The following is a 14702-nucleotide window of genomic DNA, read 5'->3' as shown; positions in this document are numbered from 1 at the left end:
CTAAGTTTGATACTTGCATGTCTCATCTGTCTGAAAGAGAGGTTTGACGTAATCTGAAGTTTCCAGTTGATCTTTGCTGAATTTGGGTCGATGAAAAGAACCAGCTTGAGTCAGAGAATCTTGATTAATGGAAAGGTCGAGGCCAAAGCCTGGCATGTAAATTAGGATGTTCTGGAGCGTTGGAGCGTCTTATCGAAACCTAACAGAACCACCGACTGGGGGGGTCCCTGGAGCGGGGCCTTTAAGGTCGGAGAAGATCCCCGCCTCTCAAGATGGGCTTGTCCAATGAGAAAGATGGAAATTCCAAGCGGGAGGTGGTAATTGCTGGAGGGTTTTACGACCCTTTGTCTCTAAGCATGGTAATTTGCAAATGGACTTGGATCGAAATTACTAAAGATTCTCAGGACTCTAATATATATTGCCTATGTACCAACATATAATATACACGCTTGTTTCGATCATACGAAGGCGAATTCATAGACACTAAACAAGGTAGGATTACATATTGTGAAAGGATGACAGGAATGGGTTCCCTCATAAGCATGCCTAAAATAGTCTAAAAATATCAAAGACAACATACACCATGACCTGAAGGATACACTGTTCATTCAAAGAAAGGTTTTCCTATGAATTAATTAGTAAAAAAGTCAATTTCTACTCTGCATTTGCCTCTTGCTTATGGGACATTTTCCCTGGTCACATTCCATGAGGTCGTAAACGTATCTGGTGTCAGTGTTGCTATGGAACCAGGGGCCTGTTCGGCTTCCTGGGGTGTTACAGAGTATTTGTTAAATCTAGCTAACAAAATATATATTGTGTGTTTGAGTGGTCCAGACGCTACACAAGCAAAGCCAGGACCAGTTATCTATATTTTATCAATGATAAGATACAGATAGTTTCAAATATTGCTACACAAATACTTAAAGAAATAATTTATAACTTAATTCAACTCATCATTTAATAATCATACAATTTTGCCTGAAACTCAAAATGGTAACAAACAAGACAAACATGTAAACAAACAAAACTTGTGAATGATCAAAAACATTGTTTCGATTAGTTTTTTGTTTGTTTGTTTGTTTCACAAAGAACTGATGATAAGCACATTTTATTGGTGTAATTTGCAAGCAAGCTTTGCTACTCCTTTCACTCTGTTTTGTAAAATTACAACATTGATAGGGTGACCATTTACTTCCTCTTTTTCCCGGATATGTCCTGGCCTGGACTTGTAAATTACCTAAAATTTCTGCATTTTGGCTTTGTTTTCCTATTGACGTCAGGTGTGTTCGACTGCATAGAACGATCAGTGTATGACATCAAAGAACCGCAAGAGCTATTCGAAAAGCATAAGGAGCCGTCTGCTCTCTTATCACTCTCGCGATACTATGATGTCATGCACCAATCCGTCTGCGTAGCACCACTTCAAGTCAAACACACCTATGCTCTCTACAGTCCTCATACATTATGTATACGTGTATTTGCATTGCTTTGACCGAAAGCCATTGGATGATTATATACAATGCCTGCCCTTTATTGGTCAAACCTCTCAGTAATTGCCTTCGCCAGCTATGAAAACAATAGCATAACAAAGCCCAAACCTGGCAATTTAGAAATCCTGGCCAGGACATTTCAGGGAAAAAGAGGAAGTATGGTCACCCTAAACATTGACATAAGCTCAAAATCTAATATGATCGAAGTATTCAACAGTACCTTAATATCTGCATGATCTAGATATATTACTAATCACAGAATAAAATATTTTAGGCATTTTACTTACTGTTCTTGAATGTTGGCTTATCCAGTCCAGTAAAACAAGATGATGAGCTTCAAGGCAAGTTCGCAAGTTCAAGGCTGAACAATAGGACCCATTAGTTTTGTAAATGGGGTCTTAGAGGAGAAAAAACATGTGCAGGCTTATTTTAGTGAGCTAAAATCAGTGTTGTAATATTACAACAGTGGGCCCCACAGAGTTAAGGTCTGTCAAATAGTAGTATTCAGGTAAAAATACTTGAGAAACTGTAATCAAAATGTTATTTACGTTACCTGGTAATAGCTGCACATGTGCTCTTATGAAATAATTGGTGCACAGAGAAAGACCGCAGACAGGTTTGTCCAGTGGATGTTTTTCTCCATGATGTAGGATATTTAACATAAGGAATAAGATTAAACTACAGTAAGTGGTACAATATGGTACAAGTGTTAAGCCATTTAAAAATGTTTGCAGCGAACTGCAGTCCTATTTGACTTTCTGTAGCCATGTTGCTGGTTACCACTGGTTTCTTTATTTTGGATGATAATGTTGCACATTCTCCTGAATGTTAATGGGATTTTGGATAACGTCATGGACATGAATAAGCAATTTAACATGTTACGAAGTTAAACTATTAATATAGTTAACTAAGTTGAGTTTACATGCTAAAGAACCAATTAGCATAGCTAATAGACAGCTTAGTGTACTACATATGTGTCAAAAGCCATTGGCACGTAAGTATATTTTTGTCACATACTAACATAATATAGGCAAATATTTTATGTAAATATGAGTGCTTGAACTGCCTTAAGTTCGGCTGAGCCTATGCCTTTTGCTTTGTACCTCTGCCTTAAATGTGCACATTTAAGCCCTACTTGTATGTTATATGTCTTGTATTGTTATTGCATTAAATAACAATATACAAAACAAATAATAACAAGTCACTGTTCTTTTATTCTATTTATTTTATGAAAAGCAATGATATAAGCAATTATAGCTAATATTTACATTTACACGAGAAACAGTCGTTGTTGTTGTTAATTAAAATAAAGGTTACTTTTTGATATTTTGGTTATTTTATGAAATGCAATTATAATAACTTCTAAACGTTTAAAAATGTTAATTGCAATATTATCAACCACTGTATAAAATTCGTAATAACAGGTAAATTACATACATTTTGACAATAACAATATATTTGGCTATGTGTGTGTGTGTGTGTGTGTACATATATAATAAAAATATTGAACTACCACATATTTAATTGAACTACCATAAACAACAAATGACAGCAACAACTTCTATTTGGCCATAAACCCACTAAATATAATCTCATTGTTGCAGACTACTCTTTAAAAACACAAGAGTAACAAGTGTGCTCAAGTGTGAACTACTGATTTGATCTAAACCAGTGGTTTAGATTACATTTTGAATGTTTCCCTCATCTGACACACTCAGCTGAGTTCATGGAGCTCTCACCTAATGAGCTGGTGTGTTAAATTAGGGAGACATACAAAATGTGCAGAGCGGTGGGTCCCCACGACCAGGATTAAGAACCACTGATCTAAACCATCAATCATTAAATGATTGATGAATTGAGCATGAACTGATTGCATCAATCAGTTCATGCTCAATAAAGAAGGCATCTTACCAGAAGAATGACAAAGAACAGAAGCGCTGTGCCTTTACATAGTTTTAAAAGAAAGATGTGCCATGATATTTAATGGATTCTGATGAGTTTATCCACAACTTTTCTCAACAATTAACTACTCTACAACCTCATTAAACTGGCTGGTCCTTGTCAAACCAAACTGAGCACTGATGTGAGAGGTGTGAGCTCTTGCTCAAGCTGTCACTAGAGTTAAATATTATCGTTATGTGAACAGTGTTAATGCTCCGCCTCTGCTTCACACGGCTGAACAGATCAAACGTTACAAAATTCATCACTTCACTACATCACCAGAACTGAAAGCTGAAAGTAAAACTTCCTTTAATTAGTCTATATTCTAGTTAGCATTCTACTTACCATTTCCTAGTTTCCTAACAAAGTAAGCTATTATGCTGAAGATCTGCATAACTCCCACATGAAGTAAGCAACAATACCACTGTTCCCTGTAGGGCTTACAACAATATCAAATTGTTTTCATGTCGTGTTTGGATAGATGTCATGCTGGAATAGAAAAGGGCCTTTCCAAACTGTTCCTACATTGTTGGAAGCATAGCATTGTCCAAAATGTCTTGGTATGCTGATGCATTTAGATTTACCTTCACTACCTTCTAGAAAAACAGCCCCATATCATTATCCCTCCTCCACCAAACTTTACAGTCAGGCAGGCAACGTTCTCCAGGTATCCACCAGACCCAGACCTGCTCATCAGACTGTCAAACAGAGAGGCCTGATTCAACACTCCACAGAACACAGAATTGCATTCCTTGTGAATGTGATCCTATCTACATCGGAAACAAGCGTTGTTGTATTGTGTCGTGAATTAATTTCTTGTCAGAAGCAGTACGAGCGCTTGGAGTATGTCAGAAATAAATCATACGTCACAGCAGCACCCATCTGTTATTTTAATATGCAAAACTGTTAGCCAATCATAGCAGTGGGCATTTACTTCCGATTTTTGAATGTGACCTGCCTATAAAAACAGACTATTTTGCAGAGAGGGTCAAAGGTAGGAGAGAAAATATCCTATTACTCCTAAATGATACTTTTTGATGTAGAAATCTTGTAAAAATGGCTAATTTCATGGACCTCAGAGAACATTATAAAATCATTAAAAATGCAGTCCATGACGCCTTTAAGCTGAATGTAAGCACATCACACCAGTCTTGATTTCATTGCGGCTCTCTGTTAAATATAGAGTAGATTTTTTAAAATGTTATTGTTTGTATTAAAATCCCTCCATAACCAGGCATCTGACTTGCTGCACTCATACATTCCGTCGCAATCTCTTAGATCTGGTGAATCTGAAATACTTTGCATTCCTAAATCCAAACTTAAGAATTGAGGTGATCGTGCCTTTGCTCATGTTGGACCTGCAATGGAACAGCCTCCCGGCCCACATAAGAAGTGCTTCAGTTATTTCATTTTTTAAATCTAAAACCCATTTATTTATTTTATTTTTCCTTATAAGAGTGCTTCTAGATTGGGACAACACATCTTCTTTAACGCTGTAACATCTGTACACCACCTTTCGTTGATGTAAACGCATGTCCCGCCGCCGCACGTCTTTGGCTTTTAATATTCCGTCATCCCCCTTATAAGAGTGCTTCTAGATTGGGACAACATATCTTCTTTAACGCTGTAACATCTGTACACCACCTTTCGTTGATGTAAACGCATGTCCCGCCGCCGCACGATTACCCCGTTGATTCTGCATCGCGGTCTGCTCTAAACAGCTGAAAGCCGGGCAGATGTAGCGCGCTGTCCGGAATGGCGTCATTCAGCCAGGTTTCCGTAAAACACAGAGCAGCAGAGTTTGAAATATCTTTGTTTGTCCTGGAGAGCATAAGAAGTTCGTCCATTTTGTTGGGTAGAGAACGGAGATTCGCCAGATGGATGCTAGGCAACGGCGTTCGAAATCCGCGCTGCCTGAGCTTCACGAGTGTGCCGGCTCTCTTCCCCCGTCTGCGCGTCCTGAAGCGCTTGATCAGGGCCGCTGCTCCGCCAACTACAACATTAAGCAAAACGTCCGAATAATCGAAATCCGGTACAAGATTTTGTGGTGTGTTCTGCCAAATGTTCAGCAGTTCATCCCTGGTAAAACTGATCGTGTTTGAGAAATAAAAAACAGGAAAAGCGAACAAAAACAGTACAAACACTGGAGAGCCAAGCACTGAGGCAGCCGTGTGCGGCGCCATCTTACTATCTAGCATCTTACTACTATTTCTTCTTCTACTTCTTCTTCTTCTTCTTCTTCTTCTTCTTCTTTGGTGTTTATTGGCGGTTGGCAAACCAACTTGTAGGTGCATTACCGCCACCAACTGGAGCGTGGAACAGAATACGTGCTTATGGGATTGACAATGCGCGAAGGTGAGGAGAAAAAAAAAAAACGAAAAAAAAATTCAAACATTAAAAAACATCTTTTTTTTAATTATTAATAAAAATAAATATTTAAATAAACAGATTTTTACAATAATAAAAAAATATATATACTTTTTAAATTATTTTACTTAACTTCGTTTCTTTAATAAACTTAATGATGCAATCATATATAGCCTTTTCCCCTAGAATACCAGTTATAGAGAAGTCTTTGTGATCAACCTTCTTTAATGACTGAATAAAATGGCATCTTTCTTTGTTGTATTTCCTGCAATGAAGCAGTACATGTTCAACTGTTTCTTGCTGACTACAATAAATACATTCCCCAGTTGAGTGCTTGCCAATTTTAAACAATGTACTATTAAGTCCTGTGTGACCTATTCTCAGACGAGTTATAATATTCCCTTCCTTACGGTTTCTGCTCTCCCTCCTCCCAGCACCAACTTGTTTTTGTATATTATATAAATGTCTCCCTGTTTCAATACCATCCCAATATCCCTGCCATACTGATTGTGCATATTTCCTGATGTATGCTTTAGCTTCTGCTTTACTTAATGGAACTTGTAGATCAACCTGTTTTAATTTTAGAGTTTGTTTAGCTATAATATCCACCTTCTCATTCCCTTCCACACCAACATGATTTTGATAGTTTACATTCTGATAGATACTGAGTGCTGCTGCGTTCTGGTAAATTAAGTCCACATTGGTTCCAGTTCTTGATCGAATTATGTCATATGCACACTGGTGGAGGTAAACATATTGCTCCTGTTGTAGAAAACAGAAAATAGTGTAAAAATATTAGTCTTCTTTACTTCAAGTGGCAGATTCTTTGTAGAAGTATAACAAATGTCAGCACCAATTTCTATGTAAATGTCATCGTAAAGGAATATTCTGGGTTCAGTACAAGTGAAGCTCAATCAGTTACATTTGTTTCATAATGTTAATTACCACAAAGATAATTTCCACTTGGCCCTCCTTTAAAAAATATAAATTAAAAAAAAGCAAAAGGTCACAGTGTTTGGCTAAGTAGTATAGTTAAGTAGAATATCTACTTGACGTAAACAATGAGCATGTTAACATACAATATGAAAAAATAGCTTATTATTGCTTTTCTGTGTAACATCATATCCTATTTTACAACTCTGTCACTGTCACAGCTCGTCATAAATCCTACAGTGATTATTTTAACAGCTTCACAGTTAAAATAATATAATACATTCAACAGAATAGTTTGGGCTTTAGATACATCATTGGTCCAGATGGACCATAAAAAGGTGCAAGCTATCCAATCCTGACCTACTCCAACCACCAATAAAGAATGCTTCCTCAGCTTCTCAAACTCTAACAGATGCCTATTCTGAAACGTAATCTCCATTGTCATTCCCCTCACCATCTGAAGTGGCTCAAGCCTTCCAGCAACTATAGAAGGCATTCACCTCAACCACGTCATTTTTGAAAAAAATAAATAAAATTTCCACCAAGCAAAAGTATGATTTTGGCAACTGGGAGCTACAGTACTTATGCATACATTCCAGCAGTGGCACCACTGGCTTGAGGGTTCCTACCATGTGTTCCAGGTCATCATACCTGGAATCCCTCTGCGATGCCAAATGGTTGAACCCTCCCCAGGCCTGGTGGCCCTTGTTCTTCTCTAGATTCAGCTTCTTTCATGTATCATCCAGGGTCCAAACATATTAGCATTGATGCTGTCTCACCTCCATTCTACCGATTATCCAGTCTCTGCTCCAGAATCCATTCTTCCAGACTTTGTTCTTTATCTCTTCCACCATTGGCCCCATCCATTGGACCCTGGGTGAACAGATAACCCAAGCCACCACAACAGAAACTGTGTGTTCCTGCCGCCCCATGGAACTAACTCCTGGACTCCTTGCACTCCTTTCTGGGCTCTGGACATCCAGGGACAACCCAAACCCTTTCCCAGGTCATGACCAACCTTCCTCAGTAGTCAAACCTGTATCTAGATGGCTGTTTCTCTAAGACCTGCCACCTCAAACAGCTTTTGAGACCGCAGAAATATTGCTTCATCGTGTCTTATGGAACTACAGACTCTTGGAAGTCTACAATTCATATGCAAAGTCTGGAAGCTTTCTTCAAGCTGCTGGCCACCACTGCCAGACTTTCTTCAGGCTATCATGCCCAATTTCCCAGTTCCTTAGAACTTACTGCCATCAACATCAGCAGTACTGGAGTCGCTTCCTGTCCTTGGCTTAATATGCCCAAAACTCTCTCTGCCAGCCATCCATGGGTATGACACCATTCCTGTGTGTCCTCCAGTGTGATTTTAGCCTTCTCTGTTTTCCCTGGTCCCTGCTTCTCTGTTTCGACCACTGGTACCAACGGCATGTACAGCTGCAGTGTGCTGTCTGACATCAGAAAGGCCATTATGATGCCCAGTGATCGGACACTCCTTTCTACCAGTTCGGACAGAAAGTCTAGTTATTTACATGTGACCTCTATCGCTGTCTTCCATGCAGAAAGTAATGTCCTCTATACACTGGCCCATTCGTGCTATGCATCCCAGACTTCAAATGCCGAAGGTCCCTCAAGATGATATTCTGAAATATCCCTACTCAAAATATTCCACTATGATCATCACAAACATCCAGCTCCTCAGAAATGTGGTCAACTAGAGCACCCCTCTCCCTCACTTACCCTGGACTTTGGATCATGTACATTTGTTCAAAATTAACCAGCTCATCAAGAACTCTGTATAGACTTGTCACATGCTCACCCTCATAGTCTTACAAAGAGGACTCTCTGATTGCACTACTCTTCAGTAGTGTTGTCTTCATGACTCCCTTGTGGATCCTCTTTGTACCATTGTACCATCATTACCTCCACCTGCATTACCATTGTGTCATCTTCTACATCTGGGTCAGATTTCTACCACCTTTCCTGCTCCTCCTGCTGTTCACCCGTGTGTTCAATAAAGAACCAAAACACTTGGGTTCAAAGAATCATCTGACTCAGTCTGCTTTGTTACAGTAAGCGTTTGCATAAAATTACAAGCCTCACATTTTTGCTCTAAAACTGGCTGCATTCTCTACCATTTTAATTGCCTCAATGTAATGTCCAGTTTTTAAAGGAGGTACAAGCTTAATTTGTACTGATCCCCAGAAAATGACTCTACAGTCCCTTACCTCAGTCTGCACCATAAGAGGCCTGTGCATGCGCATGTCATTAACGATTCCGAAGATGTCCACCATGCTGTCTCTTTCAACCTGGAAGATCAGGTGGTCAATGGCAATGAAGGTCCCTGTTCTTCCCACACCGGCACTAAAAAGTGTGAGGGTCAAATAATTCAATGAAAGTTTAACAGATGGCAAATTTGAAATTCTCATGTTTGCTTTGTAATTTAATTCATGAATGGTTGTTTATAGGAACCTAGTTTACCTGCAGTGCACCACAGTTGGAGAGTGACGTGAGTACTGCTCCATGTGTTCTCTCACCAGGTGTCTGAAGTCAATGAGGACTTCAGTGGTCTGTGGAACTCCATGATCCGGCCATGCCGTAAAGTGGAACTGGCGTACGTAGCGAGATTCTGCTGTTTTCACCTACAGAATTATCAGTTATATTATTGTAATATATTACTGATTTAAAAACAACAACAACAACAATTTTCCACGCCTGTTGAAGGAATAAATGGAGATCTCAAGTGCAGGAAGTGTTGCTTTACATTTTTGATTCTAAAGTCTCTTATTGTCCAACTCTCCAGTTCGATCTCTGAAGTGGTCGTCACAGAGATGTTATGATAATGATTAGTCCCAGATGGCCAGTACTTCTCACATTTCACCTGGAGAAAATGACAGAGTGCTGGTTAGCTTTACTCTGAATATACATTTTCACATTTCACATTCACCACTTTTCATGTGACTAATAATTTTTCACAATGAAAACTCACTCGTCCCATCTCATTGCATTTGGTCAGCATCACGATGGTGTAGACGTTCTTCTCCCAGACCATTCTCCAGAATTCATTCACTGTTACGGGTAACGGACCCTGAGCTGCTATAAACTCCTTTCTTGAATTGTAGCCCTGATCAAAAAAATAGGTAAAACCCTGGTTAGACATGACTAGAAAAAAAAATGTTTCAGGCAATTTTACTTCTGTTTATATACCCACTGGGATGTAGTTGGCGTTGATGTAGTCATCAAAGGAACTGCCACACATTGACAACTTCACTCTTGAAGCATCATCTGATAAAAGCAAACATGATGCAATTAGTATCAGAAAGTAATTATTAATTAACTAAAAATATGCATCTGATTTTGTATAAAGTTACATTGGAGCATCATACCTGCCATGCTCTGTTATACTCAAAGGACTCTTATTTTGATATTGTTTTGTCACATATTGTCTGTATACATTTCCAGTTTTTCTTACTTTCTGTGGTTTCTGATTGTTATCACCTGTGTCTAGTTTAGATAATCATAATTATCATGGATTTCTACACTGAATGTACTTTTGTTAGTTTTTGCTTTGTTTTTGTTTTTTTGTTGTTTATTTCCTTAAAGCTACAGTATGCAACTTTTGGCCCTCTAGCAGTTACCAAATAAAACTACATGCATCTTGAGGAAGAACATTGTTTTGGTTGTGCTTTGGGAAACAACAATGCAGGACCAGATGTACAAGATATATTTTCAACCCTGGAAAATACAGGGGAGGTTACTGAATATGACGCTGCAATGACTGCTTTGAACTCATATTTCGTGCCCCAAATCAATGCTGCATTTGTCCAGCAAGCTTTTCACAAGTTGAACCAGAAAACAGGTGAGACGATACAACAGTTTGCTACTTGCCTGAGGCAAGCAGCAAAAGACTGTGGGTTTCAAGCAGACACAGACAACCAGATAAGAGATGATATCCTTAGTAAATGCACATCAGATTATGTTCGTCGGAAATTATTAGAGGAAGGTCCGAGTCTAACACTTGCTCGCTCAGTAGAACTAGCATCACAGTGTGAGAGAATTGAAGAGCAGATGTAAGTCATGTCGTTGAGACCTGACACTGGTGCAATCAATCGAGTGGCGCAAAAGATCAACAAAAGAGAAAGGAAATAAAGGATACACCAGAAACAAGCATGCAGAGAGAAAAGATGAAAAAGTGGACAGGAAATGCTACAGGTGTGGACACACAGACCATTTAAGCAGAGACCAAACATGTCCCGCACGAGGTCAAGTATGTCACAAATGTAATGGAAAAGACCATTTTTCAAAAATGTGCCACACTAAAAACCCCAAAAAGAATCGTGTAAACAATGTGGAGGAAGCTGATTATGCATTTGTTGTCCAGGAAAAAACTGTGTCAGAAAAGTTGACTTTCCTTGTGGGTGGTGTGAAACTAAGACTGTTGATTGACTCGGGTGCCACAAATAATGTGATTGATGAGGACACCTGGGAAGATCTTAAACAGAACAAAGTTAAATGCAAGTCATACATTCCTGAAACAGAGAGAAAGCTCTACTCATACTCTTCAAACCAACCTCTAATAGTCAAGGGTGCATTCCAATGTGAGGTAAGCATATCCAACAGAACAGAGCAGGCTGAATTCATCGTGATACGAGGAAAAGGAGAACCCATCTTAGGAAGAGAAACAGCCATCAAGCTAGGAGTTTTAAAAATAGGCACTGACATTTCTGCCGTGATTGAATTAAAGCAAGTTCTGCAACAAAATTATCCGGAAGTGTTCAATGGGGTTGGCAAGCTAAACACCAACCAAGTTACTCTACACATAGACCCAAGTGTGAGACCAGTAGCGCAGCCGCTTAGACACATCCCTTTTAATCTCAGGAGAGCAGTAGAGCGAAAAATAAAGGAGCTAATGGAAATGGACATTATTGAACCGGTCAGTGGTCCCACACCATGGGTGAATCCTGTAGTCATAGTGCCTAAGTCCAACTCAGACATAAGATTGTGTCTGGATATGAGGCAGGCTAACCGTGCCATAGTGAGGGAGCGTTACCCTATCCATAACGTGGATGAGATTCTCCAAGGCATCATTGGCTCAATTATATTCAGCAAGCTGGATTTAAAATGGGGCTACCATCAGCTGGAGCTCAAGCCTGAATCGAGAGATATCACGACGTTCACGGTGCATAATGGTGTGTATCGCTATAAAGGACAGATTTTTGGGGTATCCTCTGTCAGCGAACAGTATCAGCACGAGGTTGCCAATGCCTTAGCAGGAATCGAAGGTGTAGAAAATATCTCAGATGATATCATTGTTCATGCCAGCAACCAAGAAATGCACGACCAACGTTTACACGCAGTTATTAAAAGACTGAGCGAACGGGGATTGACATTGAACCCTGAAAAGTGCCAGTTCAACATGAGCAAGCAGATATTCATGGAAATCCTTTTGTCTGAGAAAGGAATTGGTCCGACAGAAGAAAGGGTAAGAGCTGTAAGGCAGGCAAGTGAACCAAAGACGGCTTCAGAGGTTAGGAGCTTCCTGGGTCTGGTGGGCTACAGCAGCAGATTCCGTGGTATACCGTGGATGAATACACATGTGGGATCACCCGAAGGGGGAATCACTACACACGGGCACCTAGCCCAGCACAAGGGCTGACCTTGGGCATGCACACGAGTGCTGAGCCTGGCGTCTGGCGCTCCGCCATGCCTGACCGCCGAGGGTGCGGGAGGAACTCCACCACGGTTCGCCATGGGGAACTGATTGAGGAGCACAAAAGCGCACGTATCCGGTCCGTAGAGGGGAATGGCGCAGCAAGCGTGATCGACACCGAGCAGGTCTGGTGTTACTGCCTACCTGAGGCGAGTACACGAGAGGACACGGGCTCTACACGGAGATTATAGAATCTCCCAAACGTGTTAGGCGTCGCCCAGCCGGCAGCTCTACAGATGTCTGATATCGAGGTGCCCCGCGCCAATGCCCAAGAAGATGCCACTCCTCTCGTAGAGTGAGCTCTCACTCCAAGGGGGCAAGGTAACCGTTGGGCCTGGTAAGCTAAGACTATAGCCTCCACTAACCAGTGGGCAAGTCTTCGTTTGGAGGCAGCCTTTCCCTTCTGCTGACCTCCAAAGCAGACAAAGAGCTGGTCTGAGGTCCTGAAGCTCCGCGTACGGTCCACGTAAATGCGCAAAGCGCGAACGGGACAGAGCAGAGCGATGGCTGGGTCTGCCTCCTCCCGGGGCAGCGCTTGCAAGTTCACCACCTGATCCCTGAAAGGCGTGGTGGGAACTTTGGGCACATATCCGGGCCGGGGTCTCAGGACAACGTGAGAGTTACCCGTCCCGAATTCTAGGCACGAATCGTCAACCGAGAATGCCTGCAGGTCCCCTACCCTCTTGACCGAGGCCAAAGCGGTGAGGAGCGCTGTCTTTAATGACAGAACCTTAAGCTCTACTGACTGCAGAGGCTCGAACGGCTCCTCCTACAGAGCCGTCAGGACCGAGGGGAGATCCCAAGAGGGTAACAGGTGAGGGCGCGGAGGATTCAGCCTCCTTGCCCCTCTGAGAAACCTGATGATCAGGTCGTGCTTCCCTAGAGACTTACCGTCTACTGCATCGTGATGTGCGGCAATGGCGGCAACATACACTTTCAGGGTGGAGGGAGACAGCCTTCGCTCCAAGCCATCCTGCAGGAAAGAAAGCACGACTGCGATCGGGCATCTACGGGGGTCTTCCAGGCGGGAAGAGCACCAACCGACGAACAGGTTCCACTTCAGGCTGTAAGCGTGTCTGGTAGACGGGGCCCTAGCTGAAGCGATGGTGTTTACTACCGCTGGAGGTAGCCCACCTAGAACCTCCGCGTCCCGTCCAGGGACCATAAGTGGAGATTCCACAAGTCTGGACGCGGGTGCCAGAGGGTGCCCCCTCTCTGAGAAAGGAGATCCCTCCTCAGAGGAATTCGCCAAGGAGGGGCTGTCGCGAGGAGCATCAGTTCGGGGAACCAAGTCCGACTGGGCCAGTATGGCGCCACCAAGAGGACCTGCTCCTCGTCCTCCCTGACCTTGCACAGACTATTTCAGTGGAACCACCGTCTTGCACTGGAAGGACGCCAGGCATTTCAGCATCGACTGTGCACGTTCTCCTGAGAGATGTGCCAAGAGGTTGACCGAGTCCGGCTCCATGCCGAGAAAAGAGATCCTCTGCACCGGGGAGAGTTTGCTCTTTTCCCAGTCGACCCTGAAGTCGATCGCTGCGAACCAATCGGCAGGACGGACCCATTGAAAGATCCGTTCTCGCGCACTGCCATCCTCGCCCTCTTGGACCCCAGAGAAAAAGGAACCCGCTCTTCTGTTGAGGTTTTGGGCACCACTGGCTGGGTAGCCAGCGGCGGAACAGAAAAAAACAGGAACAAAGGTTTCTCCACCCGGCCCTCCGCCGGGGGAAGGAGTGGTGCGGTCAACATCTCCTGAAGAGCCGGATTCAAGACCCCCGGGTCGCCCGTCCCAGGGAAGCCTCCCGCCGATGGAGACCACAGGAGGGCGCTCTCGGCAATGAGCAGACAGAGGGGCTGCAGCCGGCGGTAGGGTGACTACAGCAGCCGACCGCCGGGGCAGGATGCATCGAGACGCCTCCGTCTGCTTCCGTGTGGCGGAGAACTGTTGGGCCGAATAGGCCGGCCTGGGAGATCGGGGAGTCCAGGAAGTGATGCTTGTCGGTCTCCCTCATATCCGCCCAGGTCAGCCATAGGTGGCGCTCCTGGACCACCAATGTGGACATCGTCTGACCCAGGGCCCTAAGCGCGAGGTCCGTTGCCGTGCGCAGTTCCTACAGCACACCTGGGTCAGCACCACCCTCGTGCAGCTGCTTCAACGCCTTGGCCTGGTGGACTTGCAGGAGGGCCATGGCGTGCAGGGCGGAAGCGGCCTGTCCAGCAGCACTGTAAGCCTTAGCCGTCAGAGCGGACGAGAACTTACAGGC

General features: G+C 42.8%; 1 protein-coding gene across 1 annotated transcript in view; it reads right to left on the bottom strand.

The window, feature by feature from the left end:
- LOC107553844 (receptor-type tyrosine-protein phosphatase eta-like) overlaps window positions 1-14702 on the bottom strand; it is a gene marked incomplete at its 5' end in the record, with an annotated part of 40404 nt that overhangs the window by 16113 nt on the left and 9589 nt on the right. The window contains 6 exons of the mRNA XM_016236161.1: window positions 6408-6560; window positions 8957-9092; window positions 9210-9370; window positions 9493-9609; window positions 9718-9852; window positions 9940-10013. Coding sequence (XP_016091647.1) covers window positions 6408-6560; window positions 8957-9092; window positions 9210-9370; window positions 9493-9609; window positions 9718-9852; window positions 9940-10013 — 776 coding nt within the window. The remainder of the gene's footprint in view (window positions 1-6407; window positions 6561-8956; window positions 9093-9209; window positions 9371-9492; window positions 9610-9717; window positions 9853-9939; window positions 10014-14702) is intronic.

The sequence above is a fragment of the Sinocyclocheilus grahami genome, unplaced genomic scaffold, assembly GCF_001515645.1.
Source record: "Sinocyclocheilus grahami isolate Dianchi unplaced genomic scaffold, SAMN03320097.WGS_v1.1 scaffold483.1, whole genome shotgun sequence".
NCBI lineage: Eukaryota > Metazoa > Chordata > Actinopteri > Cypriniformes > Cyprinidae > Sinocyclocheilus > Sinocyclocheilus grahami.
Note: the sequence above shows the minus strand (reverse complement) of the source record. Positions and strands in the feature narration are given on the sequence as shown.